The sequence below is a fragment of the Polistes fuscatus genome, unplaced genomic scaffold, assembly GCF_010416935.1.
Source record: "Polistes fuscatus isolate 324 unplaced genomic scaffold, CU_Pfus_HIC Scaffold14, whole genome shotgun sequence".
In the NCBI taxonomy this organism is placed as follows: domain Eukaryota; kingdom Metazoa; phylum Arthropoda; class Insecta; order Hymenoptera; family Vespidae; genus Polistes; species Polistes fuscatus.
Window position 1 is genome coordinate 120,253 of NW_025113042.1, and position 24,310 is coordinate 144,562.

General features: G+C 29.9%; 2 protein-coding genes and 1 long non-coding RNA gene across 6 annotated transcripts; 2 read left to right on the forward strand and 1 right to left on the reverse strand.

The window, feature by feature from the left end:
• The first annotated feature begins 3,874 nt into the window (after window positions 1-3,874).
• LOC122514092 (kynurenine 3-monooxygenase) lies at window positions 3,875-8,577 on the forward strand. The gene is given in 15 exon segments (XM_043630749.1): window positions 3,875-4,127; window positions 4,226-4,295; window positions 4,702-4,892; window positions 4,995-5,043; window positions 6,410-6,497; window positions 7,147-7,315; window positions 7,443-7,460; window positions 7,462-7,640; window positions 7,642-7,693; window positions 7,771-7,857; window positions 7,989-8,044; window positions 8,046-8,077; window positions 8,080-8,138; window positions 8,258-8,404; window positions 8,518-8,577. Coding segments are annotated over 15 exon segments (1,275 nt in total). The 5' UTR covers window positions 3,875-4,076; the 3' UTR covers window positions 8,545-8,577.
• LOC122514093 lies at window positions 7,371-10,764 on the reverse strand. The gene is made up of 4 exons (XR_006302939.1): window positions 10,437-10,764; window positions 7,934-8,018; window positions 7,775-7,855; window positions 7,371-7,576 (listed from the first exon to the last, which is right to left on the reverse strand). It is a non-coding gene; the product is annotated as an uncharacterized LOC122514093 (long non-coding RNA).
• LOC122514091 (GTPase-activating protein skywalker) lies at window positions 9,554-24,187 on the forward strand. Of its 4 annotated transcripts, XM_043630745.1 has the most exons (13): window positions 9,554-9,863; window positions 9,995-10,381; window positions 15,940-16,412; window positions 17,384-17,572; window positions 17,934-18,058; window positions 18,131-18,277; window positions 18,768-18,902; window positions 19,019-19,237; window positions 19,853-19,882; window positions 20,777-20,863; window positions 22,282-22,440; window positions 22,548-22,777; window positions 22,839-24,187. In XM_043630745.1, the coding sequence occupies exons 3-13, from the start codon at window positions 16,046-16,048 to the stop codon at window positions 22,978-22,980; spliced, it is 1,830 nt and encodes a 609-aa protein (XP_043486680.1). In that variant the 5' UTR covers window positions 9,554-9,863; window positions 9,995-10,381; window positions 15,940-16,045; the 3' UTR covers window positions 22,981-24,187. The 4 variants fall into 4 exon arrangements, with proteins under 4 accessions (XP_043486680.1, XP_043486682.1, XP_043486681.1 ...); XM_043630747.1 differs by lacking the exon at window positions 20,777-20,863 and having other exon boundaries at window positions 9,554-10,381; XM_043630746.1 differs by lacking the exon at window positions 19,853-19,882 and having other exon boundaries at window positions 9,554-10,381.
• The last annotated feature ends 123 nt before the right edge of the window (window positions 24,188-24,310 follow it).

The window sequence follows — 24,310 nt, forward strand, 5'->3', positions numbered from 1 at the left end:
ACTCCCGTTATATAAAATCTGTTATAAATATATAAATATATATATATATATATATGATATATATTTAAATGTATGAGTCAATGATTATGAAAGTGTTCCATATAGACATATATTTATCATTTTAAGATATTTTAACATATTTTAAAGTTTAAATTGTTTAAAAATTATTTTTCCATAAAGAAAGAAACAAAAAAGTCATTATGTATATTAATTATTATTGTACGTGTGGAAAATAAAGTTTTGTTTTTTTAAAAAGATTAAAATATATATAAATATATGGACAAAAAATATGACTTGCAAAAAGTATATTAAATAGTTTATACCACTTTCATAATCTCTTATTGATACATATATATGTATATATATATAAATAAAAGATATGAGATATATAGAGTATAATCATCTGCCACTGCATAGTATGAATATTTTCTGAAAAGAAGAAGAAGAAAGAAAAACTAAAAACAATATGAAGAATAGAATTTAAATAAGAAGTGAGAAGAAAAATAAGTCGTTAATTAAAAAGCCTTATGAATTTGACTGTTACGTTAATATTTCTGAAAGAAGAAGAAGAAGAAGAAGAAGAAAAGGCGAAGAGAAAGACGAAGAGGAAGAAGTGCAATCAATCGCAAAAAATCAGCCTAGATCATGGCGCCAGGACCATATACATATTTGCCAAAGAATAACGGAGAGTATAAGTGAAAGTGAATAACTTTTGAGATAAATAAATAATTAAAGCAATAAAATCATTTGAAAGAGAGCTTGCTCGCAATGCGTTGCACGCGATTCAAATCATTATAAGAATAATAATAATAATAATAATAATAATTAAATAAATAAATAAAAAATTGTTAAGCGTTTATAGCGATAAATGAATAATAAAACAGAAAAGAAGAAAAAAAAGTAAGAAAGATTAAAGAGATAATTTGTTAACGAGGGTCACATTTTCTGGCAGGCCTTAATACAGTAAATCCTATATACGTATAAATTGTATATGTTGTAATAGATTCTCTGATCCTGAACGCGAAATAAGCTTTTCGTACATGACCAAGATAAGCAATCGTTTGCACTGGCTTATAAAATATCGAAGAGAACATGTCCTACAGTTAAAAGATAGAGTTATCTAGATAACTAAAGATTATCCTATGCCAGTATAGATTAGAGCTAATAATTTGCATTTTTGTTTTCTATTTGTTTTCTTTCTATCTTTTTGTCTGCTCAATTGTTCGAATATTCGTGACGAAATTGGGACTCGATTGAAAAGAAATGATATATATATATATCTATAATACAAAATTTACGTTGACAATTTTCTAATAGAATCAATTTGCCAATTACATTTGATATGAAATCTTTTTCTACCTGTTTTTAAATAGTATTCAATATAATAGTCAGCAAAATAAAAAAAAATAAAAAATACATATATTGAAACCATTTTACAATAAAAGTACAGAGGAAAAAGTATGAAAAGAGAATTATTTGAAATGCAGATCTTAAAAATTCTTTTTGAATAATCTTATATGTGCCATCGTAAATTTCATTAAAGAATAAAAGTATATACATCATTTTTGCAAGCACCTTGTATGTCTGCAATAGAATTTATTTTTTATCTATATCGAGAGAAAAAGAGAAAGAGAGATAGAAAGATTTTTGAAAACAATTTATCATGTCAATACCTTTTATTATTATTATTATTCGATTCACCTTGCGAAGAAGCGTTATGATTATTTAATAAACAAACAAACTTCTGATCGAATTTACTGTTGAACAAAAATTGTTTTACAAATTGGCTGTGATTTCTGATCAAGAGAATAAATATGTTCTGTGTATATCCAGACAATGTAAACAATCGATCAAAAATCTATTTCAAATTTATTCATCCTCGGATTTGTTTGGGATATAATTATATATATATATATTTAATGCTCAAGACTTACTTTAAAATTTGTTATTCGTTGTTGTATAAACCATTGCAAACACAACAGATTTTTAAAATATATTTATAACTATTGTGTCATTAACGATCGTACCAGCCATTTCTGACAATCGATCTTGATCAAAATATTTAAAGTATGTCTTGAGCTATGTTATGTGTTATTACACCCTGATATCCTTAAACGATTCTACAACGTGTTTTGCTATGGATTAATCTATACCGTGTGCCAAATGTTTACCGATCCACCGAATTATTCATATTTATGTGAAACGTTTAATAATCTATAACATTAATCTTAACTTACGATAAGATTCCATTTATTTAACTTTGTTTTTTTATTTCTCCTAAATAAAACGAATAACATAAAGAATAAATATCAGAGAGTGAAATTATTTGACATTAAAATGCAAATACAAATGGTAACCACCGTTGTTAACAAATTACATGTTAAATAAAGTTATTATTTTAATCACAAATTGTTTTATATGATTTTACTAATAGTGATTAGATAATAATCACAGATCTAAATCCAAAAGCTAATAACACGCATTACGTATACGTGCCTTAGGCTGTCGTATATATAGAAAATAAATTCTTCTGGAGTCTTTTCTTTTTTCTCGACTTGTCGAAAATCGTGCCAATTAAATAACAGTTCAGATAAATGGAACATTATCGTAAATTAAATTTCATTTATTAATTTTACTCCTAAAAACAAATTTACTCATCAATGGAAAGTGGTCTAAGTCAAAATTAAAAAAAAAATAAGTTTATTAGTTATTTCACACCACATTATTTTAAACTAAATTAATTCAATATAATTTTCACGATATTGTCAAAAATGAACTGTTAGATAGTGTTTGTTATTTCAATATTATATAGAATTCATTTAATGTTCAAATGTAATCCTTTAAATATCTCCAAACAAGAAATATTGACTTAAACCACTTTCATAATTATGGGCACAATATTCTTTATCGTTTTAACGTCCTCTCTATATTATTACAAATGCAATAGTTTCATTTTAATCAAATATAATAATAATATCTAAGTTTATTTAAAAAGTAAATCAAAATACCGCATTATATATATATAATATGTAATATTATAATGATGAAAGAATTTTTAATATTAACATAAGTTAAATTAGTTCATTCGATGTAATTTTGCAAAAAATTACATATACTCATACCGACGTACATACGTAATTCAAATTATCGGAAAAATAATGACGAATGGCATATTGCAAAAGTTGGCATATTGCAAATGAAAAATAATTTTCATAAAATATCGTATTTCTTGATGGAAAAAAAAAGAAGACAAAAACAACATGTTGATCGACTGTTTTTCTGTATCCTTAAAGTGTTTAAACGCGTACCTCCTCGTAAAGGTCCTAAAAATACATACGTAAATGTAGACAAGTAAATATCGTTGAAAATGTTAGCAAGAAAAGCATGTGAGCTTTTGATATTTAAAGAAAATTTGAACGAAACCATACAAGGTAAGGAAAACAATATAAACAATGTTTAATTCGAAGGAAAAAAATGAATAAAGAAAAAAGCGGTGTTTCAAAAATATGTAAATCTTGTATCCTGATCAATGCCGATCTTATTCTACGTCTATATGTCTACTAAATTCATAAGTACATGATACATCTCGGATGTCTTCCCGTTAATAAACCAAGGTCACGAATATTCACACATACTATTTACATATGTGCCTTTCGCGCTACACTAAATGTAACGTAGCTTTGTAGATAATCGAACAGTAAACGTATGATAGAAAAAAAAAAAACATGTATTCCACTGATTACACTTCTATTTAAAAAAAAAAAATTATTCTTTTTCGTTCTCTTTAGGTTTAAAAAAGTAATTTAAGAAAATAATTGTGTTCGCTTAAAAATAAAAAATAAATATTTTACGTGATGAAAAATTGATGAAAAAAAAAAAAGAAAACGAGTCATCCAACAAATTATAAGTAATTTTTATTTGATACTTATTTTTTCTCTGAGTATAGAAAAGTAACTCCATTTCTTAGTTATCTCTTAGAAAATGATGGAGGGGGTAGTCACCGCATGTAAGGTTAAAGTATATGTACTTATGTAAGTGCTGAGAAACAGAAGGGTTTCAGTAAACTAAAAGCTACCATGGCTGACGGTAAGCAGAAGATTCGCATCGGTATCGTAGGTGGTGGATTGGTGTGTACATAAATCTACTTTTCAAAATTTAATATTTATAATTTAATAATCTTCTTATAAAAGATATTTCTCGGTAATATTAACAATATTTTGATCAGGTAGGAGCATTAGCTGCTTGCTACTTTGCTAAACGAGGACATTCGATTTCTGTTTACGAATATCGTTCAGGTAATAAACAAATATAATATTTAATTGACCAATATGTCGAAATTTTTAATATTAAATATTTAATTAAAGATAAACCATTAATTTGTTGTTATACTATTGGTAAAATATCAATTATCATTGAGTTAGTAATTTATGTAATAAAAATTGGCTGTATCGTTCTTATCTTTTTTGCACTTTGAACTTTTTTTTTGATTGCAACTATTTATCGTGCTGTTTTGACGGATATAATCTACATAAACTCATACGTTACTTAAAATTAATTGAAATATGTAATTCTATCTACTTTCATATTTAAACAGGTTGGTATAGCTATTCCAGAGTTTAGCTAGTCATTTCACGAATTAACCGATTTCATAAAGTAACGCCAACATATCTGTTAAATTGATATTTGATACATATCTTTCAGATATTAGAAAAGAAAAATTAGTAGGTCAAAGTATAGATTTAGCTTTATCAACACGTGGACGAGAAGCTTTAAGAGCAGTAGGTCTTGAGGATGTTCTTGTTAATCAACACGGTATCGCTATGAAAGGTAGAATGCTACATGATAGAAACGGCCAATTGAAAGAAATGATTTATGACAGCGTCAAGGGAAATGTGAGCATATTAGTAGTTTTCGTTGAAGCTTCTACTATCGCTTATTGCAACTACTTTTCAAATATTTATAATATCTGCATCATCTTTGTTTTGGTTTTTCAGTGCATTTACTCTGTCAACAGACAATATCTCAATGAAATTTTACTCAACGGTGAGTGTTCCTAATTTTAATTATTTCTTTTTATCTGACTTTTCACACCTTTTTCTATATTTTAATACACTCATTTGTACTGTATTCAAATGATAAAGTAAACAAATATTATCTCTATTATACAAATGTTATTAATTATTATCGTGTTAGGCATACGTATACACATATAACGTCTACGCGAGGAATTTTTATCGTGAAGAAATTTTTTATGTGAAAAAATAACACGAACCTGAGATGGTATTCAAGATTAAAAAATAGTTTTGAACATCCGATAGCCTCTAGTACCGTGCGAAGCCACAAGAATTCAAATGTATCGGGTTACTTTCATCCATGCATTCCCCTTACATATATGTACGATCAATGTATATGTTCCGGAGATTGTATAGAATGCCAACTGAATCGGACATTATATTTAATAAGCATGTATTTCATACATTACCCGGTCATTCTATACAATGCCCAGACAGCTTCAGTCAATCTACAAAATGTGCTTCAGTTAGTTGTGTTTATAGCACGGGGGTGGGACTGGGGGTAACAGGAAAATGTTTTTAAGATCATTTAATTAAAAAGAACCATGGATATTTAAAAACTGATATATGTGCCCATAATTATGAAAGTGGTCTAAGTCATATATTTCTTGTTTCGAGATATTTAAAGGATTACATTTGAATATTAAATGAATTATTAAAATAGGTTTCGTAGGAAGATTGGACGGGTTAAAAAATCTTGTTGAACGTTATTTTGATCTTGTTGAACGTTTCGTCCCTTTCATTGGGACATCATCGGCAACTGAAATTTTTTTATTATGACTTATTTCGATATATTTATCGAAATAATATATATATTTTTATTTATTGTCAAAAATAGTGAACCTTGAATAAAAGAAAAACAATAATTCATTTTAACAGAAACAATTATTATTTAGTCGAGAGTAAAAATAATGAATTATTTTGTGTCTCGACATAAAATTAATTGGTATAATTAATTGATATAAATTTTTTGCCTCACAAAAATTTATTTGTATATCAAATTGAATACGTATTCTTTTTAAAAGACGAAATTTAAAATTTAAATATTTTCCCTATTAAATTATCTATTTTATAAAATTTTAAATTACAAATTTTTTGTCTTCTAAAAATTTATATCTGTATCAAATTAAATACATATTTAAAAAAGAAGAATTTTATATCTACACATTAAATTAATTCAAGATATACAGAAAAGGATATTCTAAAAACATGGAATTTATTTTTTGTCTAGACATAGTTGTAATTCATATTTATTATGTTATAAGAAAGCAGTAATGCAGTATATATTTCATTGATTTTAAAAACTTACGTAAATAATTAGTATTTTATAAACCTAGCTGCAGAAAAGTATTCTGAAGTACAGCTCTACTTTAATTCGAAAATCATTGACGCTGATATCGAGCAAGGAAAATTAACAATTTTAAAGTATGTATATATAATATATAATCATTTTTAAATATTTATTATATTATAGAGCGTAGTCCATTTAAGCAAGGCCACCTGAATACCTCTTTATCTCATTGTAATACAAAAAATATTGTATACGTAATGTTCATGGTGATCAAAGAACTAATATCTGGCAAGAATATTTTTTTCTCAAAATATTTTTCTTTCGGGGTTTTTTAAAGTTACCGGTATGTTTTATTGCATATTGATGACTACATTTTTTTTATTGCATCGTGAAACTAATCAAAAAATACATTCCGATATGTATAATAACATGACTTTGAAATTACTACAATCTTCGAAAATTAAAGTTTTACGTGAAACTAATGTCTATCGAGATTGCAAGCTTTGACCAAAACTTGACAATCGAGAAACTAAATATAAATAAATATGTCTACTACCGCAATGTATAAAAATAAATTACAAGAATTAGCAACTTTTATAATCTATAGAATTCTACGTACGTAGATTATAAGAATGGTTCCGTTCAATGGAACAACTGTTTCAAGTCATTAGGTAATCATGCACATTAAGTAAAAATATATTTTAACTCGCAATTAACCGCATAATATTAGATTACCTTACTTAAAAGGACCACCCATATAAATATGTACATATATGTTTTTAGTACGAAGATCAGACGACCGGAAGAAGTAAATATCGATCTAATAATCGGAGCAGATGGTGCTTATTTCTACCATACGAAAGATTTTTTGAAAAGACCACTTTTTAATTATAGTCAAACTTACATCGAACACGGATACGTTGATTATTATACCATCTGGAAAAAAAGCGAGGTGATAGTGATAATTTAATGAAGTATTAGGTCATTAATCTGAAACGTCTATTTACTTTAAGTTCGAATAAATTCTTTTATTATGTGTCTACAATAAAATCTAAACATGTAAATGACTTGTTTTAAAGTTTGCAATGAGTGGAAAACCATCTTCACATTTGGCCAAGAGACGAGTTTATGATGATAGCATTACCAAACAAGGATCACAGTTTTACTGCTAATCTTTTCGCACCTTTCAGTACTTTCGACAAATTAAAAACGCCTGAAAGTTTAATTACTTTTTATAAAAAACAATTTCCAGATGTATTACATTGATCGGCGAGGAATATTAGTTAGAAATTATTTCAAAAAAAAACCACAAACTTTGATATCGATTAAGGTATTATAACTATTTTTCTGCCCGCTTGCTTGTCATTATTTATTGATATTAATATTATTATACTAATACAGTTGCAGAGACCATATCACGTTGGTAAAACGGCCATTTTGGTAGGAGATGCTGCTCACGCTATGGTACCATTTTACGCTCAAGGAATGAATACTGTAGGTGTATGATATTATTGCTTTAGTTAAGAAATATATCTTAAAAAATATATTTTTATCGATAATATATTTCTACTTTTTTGGAAATAAATTACAGCTACATTTCGTATTTGAATTTCTTGAATTTACAGGGATTCGAGGATATCTTGTTGCTGGATAATCTAATGGAAAAAATCAATTCGAATTACTGAAATTCTTCCGAAATTTTCCAAACTTCGATGTACGATGCAGAAGCGATATGTGACCTAGCAATGTATAATTATATCGAGGTAAATAATTTGAATAATTTTACCTATATAGACGAGAATGTTTCATATATTTACAAACATTGTATGTTACAATCTTGTGTTGTACTTATAATCGTAATATTACACTATATTTAATTGCAGATGAGGCATTTAGTACAGAAAAGTCTTTTGCTTTGCGTCGACATCTTGATACTTTTTTATATAAATGTATTCAATACTGGATACCACTTTATATTACAGTACATTTCAGTCGAATGAGTTTCCAGGAATGTATAACTAATAAAAAATGGCAAGATAAGGTATGTTTATACTGTAGATATACAACGTGTATTCTTATCATAATTATATATGCTATGTACTATAAATAGTAATTAATAATTATTAAAGTATATTTAACAATAATTTACGTTTGGTGTTGCAAAGAAGTTGTGGTATTTAGGATCAGCGTTAACTGCTATTATTGCTTTCATTCTCAAAATTTTTTGAACAAATGAGGACAACGATTTAGGCTAAATTATGCAAATTTACAGATATTTTATACTCTTCGTATTTATGATTAACGAATTAACTGAATATTTATATTACACATGTAATCGAATTATTTTTATTATCAATAGATTAAAAATAATATGAAAACAATGTATTATTTATTTATCTTCGCGTCAAAAAATGAGATTATATCAATTGAATATCATCTCGAATATATTGTCCAATAGAATATTCGTAGCTGACGATTGGGCGAATCTAAGGATAAGATTGGATTGATTTGTAGCAAGCGCATTGGTCGATTCGTAGGAACCAATGAACTAATTTATCTTCGCGTCAAAAATGAGATTATATCAATTGATATCATCTCGAATATATTAGCCAATAGAAATATTCGTAGATGACGATTGGGCGAATCTAAGGATAAGATTGGATTGATTTGTAGCAAGCTCATTGGTCGATCGTAGGAACCAATGAACTATAAGAAATGTCTTTAACCTCGAATGCTTGGAGGTAATTTTAAACTTGAGTGAACTCGAGAATTGATTTGACTATTTTAAAGATTACGTAAATGTAGCGTGAAAAGATAAAAAGAAAATGAAATAATGATGATATCACTGAGAAATAATATCTACTTAAAGAAATGATTTTATAAATAACGTCAATTTAAAAGAAATAATTCTCTTCGAAATCGAACGAATATACACATTACTCGGATATTTTTTAAAAGAGAGGAACACTCCCCACCACTCGTAACTTTCGCGCGGAAACGGTAGATGGCAGTAGGAACAAAGTAAGAAAGAGCAAGCGCTAGAAAAAAGAGATAGAAGATGTACGAGAGAAGGAAAGGGAGTGCGGTGCAGTTGCTCGTAGAATAACGCGATAGATGGTGTTCGCAGATGAAGAGGAAGAGAGAGCTGCTGTGCTCGTAGAATAACGCGATAGAAGATGAAGAAGAAGAGGAGCATGCGGAATGGAGCAATCGCGTTTCGACTGTCATGATTATTTCATTCTTCCGCCTCTTGTTGGTTTAAAAGCGTATCTAATACGCTATCGATAAACCATATATTTATTAACTCGAAAAAACGAAAACGTAGTGTGAAGTTGGTTATCGTATGAAAGGAAACACGGGATCGTCATTTTTTTTCAGATATTAGACGACACTACTCTATATATATATATATACATATATAATTCGTGCGTTTAAAGGAACGAGAAAGAGTGGTGCCAGTGCCAATTATATACAAAGATAGAAGCTACGTGCGCGTAAACGTATGATAGTTCCCATCTTTACCCTGTCTAAAGTGCATGCAAGGGAATGCATATATACATGCGTATGCATAGAGACATAGATATACATATACATTCATATATATATATATATATATATTATGTGACGGAAGATTCACGATAAGAAGAGCAAAGAAAGTAGAAGGAAATATAAAAAAAAGAAAAAAAATAACAGAAATAAAAAAGATACAGTTATACTATTATTAAAGAGATAGACCGGAAGAATCGAAAAAATAAAGAAAAACCGGCTTTCCTATCTAGTAGTGTTTTTCTTTTGGTGGTGATTGGTTAGATATCTGGTGCCGAAAATTTACCTTCTTCCTAGGTTTTTTGTCAATGACATACCGCGAGGATAAGACCGGTCGTCGACAATTCGATGCTCTCGCATGTCGTCGTCCAGCAAAGTGAAATACAAAGTTTTCCTCGTCGTTTATTTGCCTTTTCCTTCAGGCCTACAGCTGATTCGCTTCAAAGAAACCGTCGACATCGTCGCACCGGAGGTAAACGTTCGATTATCTTATTATTATTATTATTATTATTACTACTCTTTTTTACCTTGCGTTGTTTTCTCTCGCTCTTCTTCCATTCGTTCCTTTGTCTCTCTCCCTCTTGTACTTTTAAGCGCGGCAACATTTCTTCCTCTCTCTCCATATATCTCTCTATCTTATTCGCTCTGCACAAGTACCATAAACGAAGATGGTTATTACTCTCTTACGCGCGTACATTTTATTTTTCTTCTAAATGCCAGAAAAAGGGGTCTCTCTCTCTCTCTCTCTCTCTCTCTCTTAGTTTCTAGGGAAATTCGTAAGCTCGCATTAATATTGATCGGAGAGAGAAAAGGTAGTACGAAAGACGCAGAAGGGAGATGTACGAGAGAAAGAGAGAGAGAGAGATTGTTACGTACTATATATATGTGTACTGTTCGATTCTCTCGAACCGCCCCAGAGATCTCAGGATCCGCCCTAATCCGATTTTCACGTTACTTTCAAGAGATACTTAAAAAATGACGATGTCAAAGACGATCGTTAGTTAATATAAACATATATATGCTCTATCTGTAATTCGTATTTTTAAATAAACGAACAAGAGAATAATCTCAAACTTGTATTTATGTATGGTTATTCATAAGAGAGGATAATGTTCAACAACGTTCCCACAAGGAAATATGATTTACGATCGTTCGATAAACGTTTTTAATATCGGGGCCGATCCACTTGAGAACATGCATTTTGAGATTACAGCTGTTGCTGTTGCTGCTGTAGCTAAAACTGCGACTCTTTCTGCTGTTATTGCTGCCACTGCTGCTACCGCCACTGTGTTACTATATTATAACTACTATTATTATTACTATTGCTATTGCTGATCTTGCTTGCTATCACTGTCATTCTCGTGCTACGATCAAAAGTTGGAACGCATTCGACGCATCGGACTAGAACGATTATCTCTTTCTCTCTCCCTCTCTCTTTCTCTCTTTCTCTTTCTCATTAGAAGGTTAAATATATTGTCTATTATAACGTTAAACTTATCACTCTTATGGACAAAAATTATTCAATCAGTGATAATGTAGATTTTTGTACTTGGTCAAATTTGTCTACGTCTCTTTTAAAGACACATTTTAATCAAGTCCTCTGATTTTATTCAACACACGAATATATTTCGAGCAATGACAATGATTCCCGATTTTTCCTTTGAATTAATTTCATTAAAGGCACAGTTATATCAAATTTTGTATTTATTTAACAATATGATTTGTGAAAATGATGCTTTAAAAGAGGTTACTCGAATTATAGGGATCAATTTTTAATTGAATATATGATGTGAGCGTGTGCGTGCATGTTTGGTTTGTACATGTATATATACATATATGCATGTATGTATGTATTGATATATGTAGGGAATCATCTTATACACTTTGTTGTGATCTACCGCGTCAATGCGAGTAGCTGTTGCGTAAAGTTTCGGCAAAACAGGCTCGCTCGCACGAAGAAGCCTCGTTAATGGAGCTGAAAAGTGCGCCAATGAAGCTGTCAATTATATCAGACACCTTTTGTAATTAAGTACGAAAGGCCATTCACAAATACAAGGATCTATCTACTCTATACGTGTATATATACGATAAGACAGTAAAAAAGTGTAGAATTCTTTGTAATCTAGGATATATTTCTTTTCTTCCATAATTTGATCAATCTTCATTTCGTTTAATCGTCTGTATTATATATGAATATAAACTAGTCTTGTAATAATAAATATAATATCGAATGTTTGAAAAAAAAATAAATTTCAATATAATTCAATTGAAATTTGATTTCGTATCATTTTTTGTAATAGTTTTCTCAATTTACGAATAAAAACATTATAATAAATATGTCGTAAGAACGGGAGGCCAAAATTTACATGAAAAAAGTTTGCCAAGATATTACAATCTAAATAATATTTATAATTTTCTAAACAGGTAATATTTATGATGTGAAATATTAAAAGGATATAAATCTAAATAAGAAGTTTGCCAGGAGATTACAATCGAATTTTATTTATAATTTTCATAGTAGTATTTATATACGATCAAGTATGAAAAGGACAGAAATTTACACCAGAAAAGCTTGCCAAGAGATTACAATCGAATTTTATTTATAATTTTCTAAGTAGTATATTTACTTGATACTGAAATAAAATAAAGATTTTTGCAGTCATCTTTAAGTTTAACAAATAGAAACGTCATCGGTAAACATTCTTAAAGAAATACTATATAATCTTTACGAATTATACTAATTATAAGAGAGAGAGAGAGAGAGAGAGATAGAAAGCGAGAGGAAATGCATTAAAAATTGCAAGAGAAAAAAAAGAAAAGAACGAAAAATAGTTTAAATATGAATATGCAATATGAACAAACAAAAATAGATATCTACGGCAATAATAAAAGTCAATATGCAGGTGTTGGAAATATCGTAGAAATGTTTGCCCGTTGATTCAACATGTAATATTGGTATAAGTTTTAATAGTATCAATTGATTAGAACGAAATACGTATTAATGAAAATCCTTTTGAATAATTGAATTGAAGAGAATGAGAAAAGGGCAAATGTTTTGCTACTCTTATTGTTATTACTATGATCGATCTTAGTTAAATGAGATCTATCGTACAAATAAAAATAATACGTGAGAGATCCTTCAACCGACCCTAGCGTATCAGCCGGTAGCACTTGCTATCGTTAAATCACGATGATTACCGCATTGGGTTTCATTACTCGGAAGTAGGCAGTTCTCGTTTCAGGGACTTTTGTACATAGATAAAACTACTCGTTTAAAGAGAAGAAAGAGAGAGAGAGAGAGAGAGAGAAAAGCAATTCGACATGTTCTTTTTCACCTTTTCAACAAAATCTCGTTATTTTATTTGTCCAGAAAAAAAAAGGAAAAGGAAACAATAAAAATCGTTTAGTACTTTCGATCAGTAAAGAGATTAGATTTTCATAACAATCTTCGATTGTCATAATACGTTGTCGGTGTAATAACAGAACAGGTAGCTAACCTATAACGAGGGGGTGTGTTTATCTAATCAACGCTCGATAAATGTACGAAGCCCCGATTATGTCTCTCTCTCTCTCTCTCTCTGATCTAAATTCATATACGTTTAATATTCTTCAAATCTTTCATCAATCATTTTGATTGCAATTCTAATGATATTTTTTGAATCATTACTTTGTAATTCGAACATACAAATACATTCGATAACATTCGAAAAAGTAAAGTTTATTAACAACGAAATTTTGTAGATTTTTCATTTTGTTTTTAAGCATATTTTATAATCGCCTTGATAGAAAAGTCTTCTCTTTTATTTTCTTCCCTTTTATTGTACGACGTGAATTATTTTTACGCCGAACCATTGACTTTGGTTCGCATATCCCCATTTTCGCGTAGGCGACAACATGGTTTCTGATTGACCTTAGACATTTGCCTCCACTTTATACAATGAATCTAGCTAACACTCATTTCTGCATAATTTTAAACAACTTGGAAAATCATCTTCATTGCTCACACGGCAACATATATTGTCATTGTCATAGTTCTCTTCTCCCACGTTCAATGAAGGATTAAAAAAGCATAGATCATCGCAGTTTTTCATGCTTTGCCGCATATTACTGTTCGAATGATTAATCATTTTTCTATTTCTTTTTTTCTTTTTTCTTTTTTCTTTTTTCTATTTATATTTTTGGTAATGATCGTATCTTTCCTACCTATATATCTAAATAATAAATCCATCTTAATATCTTAACGTTTAGCAATCTTCGCTGATATCAATTCTCCAAGAAGATGATCCGTATCGATAAACAGAAAATCAAATTTTACAGATGTTATCGCGAATATTATAATCGCATTTATAACCTGCGAACGATGCAAACGTGCTAAGAAACAAATCAAACGTATCTTATTTATGCATGTATTATTCACCTCGATCCTAATTAGGATTGATAATGGTCTAACATAAGAATATTCAACGTTCCTATGTGTCGATAATAATTATTCCAACATAATTTCGACACGTTTCTTTTTTTTAAACTTAAATCATTTTTTCGAAAACCAACGCAGACTCGAATTTTAATTAGATTCAATCGTTCGATATGTTAATTGTATCTTAATCTGAAATTGAATTAATTTGTGTTTCTTAATGGCATATTTAATAATACGCGGTATGTACACAAAAATGAAGTAATTACAATTGTAAAAAATGGATTTGAGAATTTTTTTTATACGGGTCATATCAAATCGTTTATGAGTGTAAAACAAACGACGGGTCATCGTATTCGATATTAGGAGAGAGAAACAAGTTCGTTTGAACAGCTGAGACGTGTAATGCGGATGCATCGCTGCTGTTTATGCCAATAGTATTGAACCATCTGGTTGGTACACTACTAATAAGAGAATCCATCAGGATCTGTTTATTGCGTCTTAATTTTACTCGAGAAACGTTATCCGTTGGATGATAATTTGCTTTGACTAAAGAATTTCAATTATTCCAAACATCATACTTCTGTTATTTTTACATCGATCCGATAAATTAATCCTCAACATAGACAAAAAAACAAAAAAGATCTATATTAATCACAATTGACCCGAGTCAAACAAATTATTCGGTATATCAAGTTATTTTTCAATTGACAAAAGCAAACGTTTATACGCGTCAGCTCTTTTTATATTCTAATGAAAAGGATTACCATATCCGTGAGACTCGTAAAAACATTTAATGATCGAAATAGAAATATTCAAATTTGAATCCGAGCAGAACCACAAATGGACAATGTGTCGTATCTTTGCGAGGCCCGAGTAACTCGTTCGAAGATAAAATTAGAATCGGAGCTGTGTTTGAGTAGGACGCGTGCCTGGAACATATGCCTGAATGGGGTCACCGATACAACAAGTATGATGATCTACAAAAAAAAACGAGATAAAAAACATCTTATTCTAATGACAAATTTCGATAGAAACAAACAAGAAAAAAGGAACATCTGTTAACTTTTAAGCAAAATCATTATACATAATAAAACACAAGCCAAGAGTTGATGATCATTTCAACGATCCTTTAGATTATTTTAAAGATCAACAAACAATTAAGATTCTAACCACAGTCTCGACAAATCTAACTCATCATTATCATTCTCCGTGACGTTTATCCAAGGTTATTATACGGATTCTCTTATTCTTTAGTTTAACACGACGACAACGAAGACAACGACGATGATTAAACTGAAATCGATGTTGATTTTACGATTGTCTTTCTCTATCGTTAAATACATTTATTATCTTAGACATTATACATTATTTTCTTAAGAATCATCGGTTAGCAGGTTGACGCTTGGTATTCGTGTTGATAACTAACACATGTACAAATCTAGGAAACTGATAATTTCGATCCATGTTTCAAGTTGATACCTTATAAGATTAATTTATATAAAGAGAGTACGAGAAAGATCTATAAAATATATTTGATCGAATATATTTATTACATATTACGACGTTCTTACTCCGATTGATTGACTTATTTTGATAATAATTCTTATTTCCAGATGAAAATTGAAACGTCCCAGGATTTGACATAAAGGATAAATGTCCTATAAAAAGAATGCTGTTTATTGAAAATATGGAAAATCTTCTGCCGTAGTGGCAGGTGTGATGTTGGTCACGCAGACTCCCTCCTCGATGGACAACCCCCCGAATATGTTGTCGGTTCTCGAGGGGGAGGCGCAGAACGACGTGGATGACATATTCCCACCGCATGTCGACACTACGAATATCGTAATACAGCCAGAATCACCAACGAGTAAGAAGCAACCACTGAAAACCTTCAAAGAGATCAATGCACTTTTACAAGCATCCAAGAAGAGGGAAGTGAAGTTAATTATAAGGGAGAACGCTTGGCCCTTAAACAACGGCATTAGGGCACAACTTTGGCCAGCTCTTTGCAATCAGTATGCTCATGGAAAAAATATGCTTGATGGATTTTATTGGGACATGGTGAATCAAGTCTTTGGAACTACAGGTTTGTATTTTGGTAACAAATATTTTTCTACTTATTCATGATGAAGGAACTTATATTGGCTACTAACATAAATAAGTTTTATTGCAAGTACATATATATCAACATGTTCTTATTATCACAAGGAAAATATATACGAGGTCTGTTCAAAAGGTATCGCGAATTTTGAATTCCCGCGGGTTACGCATATTCGATTTTCAATTTTTTTGTGGTGTTATGTTGGTACTCATATCCCTCACTTATGCTGACAAGTTCGGCCACTTTGAATGTTCAGTTAATTTTTGACAACTATTTTGTTTGGACGTGTTTTGGCTCGTCTTCGATTTTTGCCTATTTTTCGGCTTTTGCATCATGATAATTTTTGGCCAAAAACAACACAATAATGATGCCGCAACCCCCATTGTCCCCTTCAAAGTAATCCCTATCAAATATTATATACTTATGCAAACGTTTTTTCCAATCCTCGAAGTACTTCAAAAATCATTTCTAGTGATCTTATTCAGCTTCTCCTTCGATGCCGTCTTTATCTCCTCAATCATAGCGTAGCATCGTCCTTTCATTGGCCTTTTCAGTTTCGAGAACAAGAACAAGTCATAGGGGGTCAGATCTGGGGAATACGGTGGCTGCGGAATCATTATTGTGTTGTTTTTGGCCAAAAATTCGCGCACAAACAACGATCTGTGAGCAGGAGCGTTATCATAGTGTAAAAGCCGAAAAATAGGCAAAGATCGAAGACGAGCCAAAACACGTCCAAGCAAAAAAGCTGTCAAAAATTAACCGAACATTCAAAATGGCCGAACTTGTCAGCGTAAATGAGTGTCATGAGTACCAACATAACGCCACAAAAAAATTGAAAATCGAATATACGTAACCCGCAGAAATTCAAAATTCGCGATACTTTTTGAACAGACCTCGTACACTTGTTTTCTTTTCTCTTATATAATTTTAACAGATGTTTTTTTTTCTTTTTGTAGAGTTACCTGAAAAGTCAATCATGTTACCGCCATTCGTCGATAGCACGCATTGTCTATCGTATAATTTAACGAGAAAAGGTCGAAGCGTCGCTGATCGAGTTGTTTCTGTTCTGGGATATGCTTGTCCTGATATTACTTATAGTCCATCGTTATATCCTATTACTGCTCTTCTATTACACTTTATGCCAGGTTTTTAATGTCTTTTAAAACGTTAATATCTTAGCTTTGTATTAACCCTTAGTGTGCACAACTCCGTAGCGAATCATTAAGTGACCCCAGACAATAATTGGCCTCGAATATCTCGGCAACTATGCACTTTTCGAAAAAAGGTGAAGATAATTTTTCCAGTAAATTGATTAAATTTTAAATCTGTGCAATCAGATTTGCAAAAGGAAAAAATGTAACCGTCAAAAAAAGCGCTTGAAGTTGACTCATTGGATTCATTGGTACAAACAAAAATTTGGAATCAAATTGACCCCTAATCCACACTAAGGGTTGAGTTATACATTAATTATGTAATAAATTTGTATTTTATATTTCTTTGAAATAGAAGAAGAATGTTATCACTGTATGGCCAGTTTAGTAGCTGTAAAAGAAAAAATGTTTATTACGCAAACAAAGCTTCTTTACGAAGTTACATGGAAAACTGTAGAGCAAATAACTAAAAAACACGTTGTAAGTAAAAATAATATATTAATAGAATATATATATTTTATATATAATTATTTAAAATGTTTTTATTGAAAGAAATCAGCTGCAGTACATTTAGCGAGGCATTGCTCTGGCCCAAGAGCAGAAAGAATTTATATGGATTGGATTTGGTGGATTCTTCAACTTCTTCCATTTCAACATCTTGTTAGAGTAATAGACTGCTTCTTACACGAAGGCATTAAGGTGAAATACAATTTTGAACAAAGTTATACCAATGGATATGGTCAATATGCATATTTATCTCATGATACGTGTTTTGAAAACAGTATATGAAACCTTCTCAGTATTTTCTCTCACATTAGTAAGATTTTATGGCTTTGATCCAGATGGTAGATAAAGATGAAATAAATGATGTGTATATATTCTAGTAGCATGAATGTTAAATTTGACGATTGACTTGGTGCCAACAGGAAACCGCCCCAAGAACATTTTTGTGTACTGACTAAATCTTTAAGATTTTACACTTATAACTATACATCTATGCCGTATTTTGCTTGAGATTTCTTACTGCAATATATACATACATATATGTATGTGTGTGTACATATTCACATGTGTATGTATATTTAGAGGAAAAAAAATTTCCAAAAATATACTTTTATATTTTTCAATCTGTTAATATTCACACAAATGTTTTTCTTGGATATATTTAACAAATTGTTTTTGTCATTAGGTATTCTATCGAGTAGCTATGGCAATTGTCCTACTATTTTACAAACATTCGTCGTCACAAAATTCGGAATGGATGCTTGAAATAACTAACAAAGGGATCGATGCTGCTCTTTCTAAATTTTGCATACAAATACCAGTAAGTAAATAAATATTATTTTTCTTATTTATTGAGACAAGAAATATTATAGGAGAAATGTTCTTTTTGTATTATAGATCTAATTGTAGAGAAAAATTAAAAAGTCTAATTTACAGGTAACGCCGGCAAAATTCTTACGAACTGCATTTGGAATTCGTGGACTTAGTTCGGCATACATATCACGAGTGTTCTTGCGCACAGAAATGGCTTTGAAAAGTAGAAACTTATTGACAGGCTCCAAGACATTAACGAGATCTCGATCGACGGATAACCTGCCTACGAGTCAATCTCAAGTCAACATCCAAATGATGTCTCATACATTGACAATAAGAGAAGTATGTTACATACATGTTATTTCATTATTCTCATTTGGGATGAATCCAAATATGTATGCAAAATAATGCAGCGTGGATCACGTGGAATCAAGAAAATAGTAGATTATTATACATATTATTCTATGTGTTTGTGTTCGTGAAAGCTTTAGTAACATTATATTCCGTTAAATATTGCAAGTACACTTAATTAATGAACGCTATACCTTATTTTCGTATATCAATCTTTCACACTCTTAGTTAATATACATATAATACAAATTTATTCTATCAATTTGTATGCAAGGAAAAATGAATAATTTAGTCTATCAACTAGACGACAATTTCAGATGCAAGGAAAAATAATGAAAAAACTACTTAGTTCGTCTTGTGTCCACCTAAGCATGCATAACTTTACGCATTGGTATTTTATTTTACTTTTTTTCTGATTGAAGTAGTAAGTATATTATTAAAGCAACAACTTCTTTCTATATTGATGGCTATTTCCTCATGGATTAAAGTTTGAACAAGTTGATATGCTTGTACATACATAGCAGGGAAAATATTTAGAAAGTAATTTCGTAGGGTTTGGTTTGTTAAAAATTGCACAAATCTTTCAATGATTAAATTTGTTTTCAGAAAGAGTGCGAAGACACGTACAAAGACAGGGTATCGTATAATTATCTTTTTGGGAAATGTGTTGTTAGTTTCATGTGTTCTACGCTCTGTTCCTGAACTACTACCTGTTATAATCATACTCACTCATTGTTCCACTCATTGTGCTAGCTTCTCCGCCATTATCCACTCACAGCTACTACTTTTTTTAAAAGATTAATACGATCATTAATAAGAAGTCACGTGCAATAATGACAATATACATACTTACAATACATATATGAATATCACTGGATTATCGGTGAACTCTTGACACATAATACAATTTACTTAGTATTTGTTGAAATAGGAAATTTATTTATGGATCCTTTTTTCGCTCTTTTTCTTCTTAATAATGTTATACCTTCTGAAGGTGTAGATAGCGCCTTTTAGCGATCCATGTGTGCTTGCTATTGCCTGATAGAAAACTCTAATGACTTCAGGTACATGAAATCAATTCTATAGGTCTAAACTATTTCATTATACAGAGAATGTAATACATTAGACGAAACCCTATGATGTGGTCACAATATTAATATTTTATGCAAATGGAATTGACCAACTACTTGACACATGTTACTCATACTTTCTCTTCTCGTTTTAAGATTGATTACATCTCTTAGCGATATTGACACTTTCTTGCTACATTATTATCTTCTGTGGCAAATACCCATTTTGATTATGCTGTATATTTAACTTGAGTAATTTGAAAATATCATTGGCTGTTGTTGCTCATATGTTGCGTACATATGTATATGGTGGTATACATATGCGTACAAAACTTTTATGCACACGCACACTGGCACACAAAATTGAGTCTAAAGTATACAATAATGTAACTGATGACTCTGTGTTGCTTTGTGTCATGCTGCGTTACTGGAATGATGGATTTAATGGTGATGGGTATAGGGTGCTCACAGTCCTGGACCTAGAGCTCTCTCAATGGGTGTTTATCCCATACAAAACGTATGCTCCCAGATTCTTGACATGCCTGATGTAAGTATTCCTATACGTCTGCTCTCGTAAAAAAAGCAAATTCTGGAAAGGCAGAGCGCTTTCGTAGATCGTTCGTCGATTTTCTGTGGCATGTCGGTATGTCGTTATTGATGTATATATTCTTGCAATCTAGATCAATCACGATAGATCAAACTAATTACGGATAATTTGATATTAAGTATTATTAATTAAGCTTATAGATATTATTATCATCATTATTATTATTATTATTACTATTATTATTATTATTATATATTATTATTATTATTATTATTATATATTATTATTATTATTATTATTATTATGATTATTATTATTGTTGTTGTTGTTGTTGTGTTGTTATTGTTATTGTTATTATTATTACTACTATTATTATTATTATTATTATTATTATTATTATTATTATTATTATTATTATTATTATTGTTGTTATTATTGTTATTATTTTATTTTATGCTATATTTTTATTAGCTACGACGTACCATTATCATTTTTATTTACATTCAAGTTGAAAATGATAATTATAGATTCAGATATTTGTGTTAGTCTGTTTTTTATTATAAGTATACTTTCATAATCGAAATTGATTTTTTCTATAATTTATATTCTTTGTCTATATCTATACGTTCCATCGGAGTTATAAAATGTAGATTTCTTCATTTATTTGACAATGTATAAAAATGTGTCCACATCAATTTTTCAGTTTGCAGTATATTTCTTCCATGAGTCTGCAATACATTCTACCATCAACAGACATAAATTTCTTTCGCTCTTCTTCAGAATGTCACTGTGCATTTAGTAAACTTCATGTAGGTTTGACTAGTATACCTAGATCGTATGCATGTGAAATAAAAAAATCTTGCATTCACATAACTTTTGATATATCTTTTCAATCCAAACATTTCATATTAAATTTAACAATCGTTCCGATCTATGATTGACTAAATATTGTCCTGTTTGATGCACATTATACATAGGTTATTTTTATTTAGTGTGAGTATTACATTTTTTATTGCAGAATACACATTCTCCCTTGCCTGTTTATACGACGGGATTGATATTATTTTATTTATAATAATTACTGCAAACATTTCTTATCAATTATAATGTATTTTTACGTATTTTTTAATTATTTTTTGCCAACAAATTATTTCAATTTACTTTGTATACTTTTTTCATTTAAATTTATGCCAAAACAATTATAAATGAAATTTGCATCATTAAGTAGATTAGAGTTAAAAATAAGTAAGATTTGGTTCGATTGAGTGCATGATCTGTCGCTGTTGTGATTTACTTTGCTTTTGAAATTTAAAATAAATTGCTAAAAACGATTAATGTTTGCATATTTACCAAAATTGCACCAAACCATTCTATAGATATGTTTATTAATTCAATTTATTTATTTATTTTTTATACAGTTATTCACCTTATGGTCATGGCTACCTATGAGGATAACCATGTACCAACCAATTTTGCTGTACACAACCGAAGAACACGGATGTTCTTTGACAACATTTTACGTACGCGTTGAACAACACGAACCAACTCTTTTAATGATAAAGACATGTAATAACGAGGTAAATAAATCGTTTACATGATTAAATAATTAAAATTACTTCATCCATTTTTTGTTGAAATATATTTAAAATATCTTATTTATGTGTGTGCGTGTTCTTTTTCAAAGGTTTTTGGAGCGTATTGCTCGACAAGATGGTGTGAACGTAATTTAAAGGATGATAAAGGTCAAAGACAAGCATATTTCGGTACAGGAGAAACATTCCTGTTTAGTTTGTATCCAGAAAGAGCAAAGTATCCATGGGTAGGCATGGATTCTTCGCACAATGATACTAGAGTACATCATTCAGCAGAATTATTTATGGCAGCTGATTCCAAAATGATAACAATAGGAGGAGGGTAAGTTTAATATTTTAAAATAATATTTAAATTATACATTTATAAATAATACATTTTTTAGGGAAGGCCAAGCTATCTGGATGGATGAAAACATAAGATTTGGCAAAACCGATAGGTGCTCAACATTTAATAATCCACCTTTATGTGCTAGCGGTGATTTCGAGATCAGGGTACTCGAGGTATATGGTTTTGCCGGTGCTTAATAACGAAAGAAACAAGAAACAAACAAAAAACGGAAAGAAAACAAAACCAGTTGCCATATATCGATTATTTTATTTCTTACTGCCATTTAGCGACTCTCTAGATGTATGAGTGCGTATAGTATATTCATACACATGTTGGCTTATATATACATTCTTGATTATGGCTTTGACTCATCATCTATATGTGTTAACGTCTTGTGTCCACAATAAGGTGATTACTGATGGTATATATACATATATATAGTCATATATGGTGGTCATATATATATCCTCTTGGTCACTTGATAAATATTCAAACTTTAAGAAAGTACATAGATAAATATTCTGTCGCAACGAGTTAATCAAAAATTCTAAAAAGCAAGAAAGGAAAACCAGGATATAAAATCTAATAGATGATTCTTATACCAGCTTAAATTTTCACGTGCTCTTTTCTTTTCTTTTTTCTTCTTTCTTTTTTCTTCTTTCTTTCTTACCGATGCTTGATTTCCGTAGAGAGTATTTGTCTGATACATACATACATACATACAAACACACACACACACACATATACATACGTTGTTACGAACTCAATTATTATAGCTCCAATTAAAAGATACGCTTGTATCAATAGGAGCGTCGCTTTTTACACGAAAACGAATTTCGACAATAATCACAGCATATATATATATATATTATATATATTGTGTATACATAGATATATATATATATATATATATAATATATATACAAGAATGGTATGTGTTATTTATGTTCGTTATTTATGAATAGTTCATATTCATCGAGCTAGTAAATATTGTTATATACTTGTGTATATAGTTAAATAGATAGATATTGTATGTATATTATAGATTACTTCATTACGCCCACGATTCATTACTTTTGCAATGTATTAATCTTTTCACGCGCATTAGTTTTTTTTTTATCTTAACAATTTATTTATCTTATTGCTAACTTCGATCATCTATTAAAAAATGTGTACGAAAAAGGAGTATTGACAAAATTCATATTTATAATACATAACGCGTTATAAATATCTATGCATCTGTTACGCAAGTATAAGTCCTCTTGTATAAGTATATATGCGAGTTTGAAATCGTATGTAGCTATCTATTGTAAATATTATAAATATTATGTATTTTGTGCACCCAGATAGATATCACGAATGAATTAATATGATTTTAAAAAATTATCTTATTGAGAAAACAAAGAAAAAAGTTAAAAACTAGCAAAGGCTGAATTTTGCAACTTTACGCTTCTCACGTAACGATTATTATAGCAAATAATAGTATTGTTAGAAAAAACAAGAAGCTATATAAATATATATGTGTAT

Bases quoted from the DNA above. Each gene is read 5' to 3' on its own strand.
- LOC122514091 (XM_043630745.1), top strand. From the start codon at position 16,046: ATGTTGGTCACGCAGACTCCCTCCTCGATGGACAACCCCCCGAATATG. The intron at 19,238-19,852 runs GTATGTTACATA...ATTTGTTTTCAG, and splicing joins ATACATTGACAATAAGAGAA to AAAGAGTGCGAAGACACGTA. The intron at 20,864-22,281 runs GTAAGTATTCCT...TTTTTTATACAG, and splicing joins AGATTCTTGACATGCCTGAT to TTATTCACCTTATGGTCATG.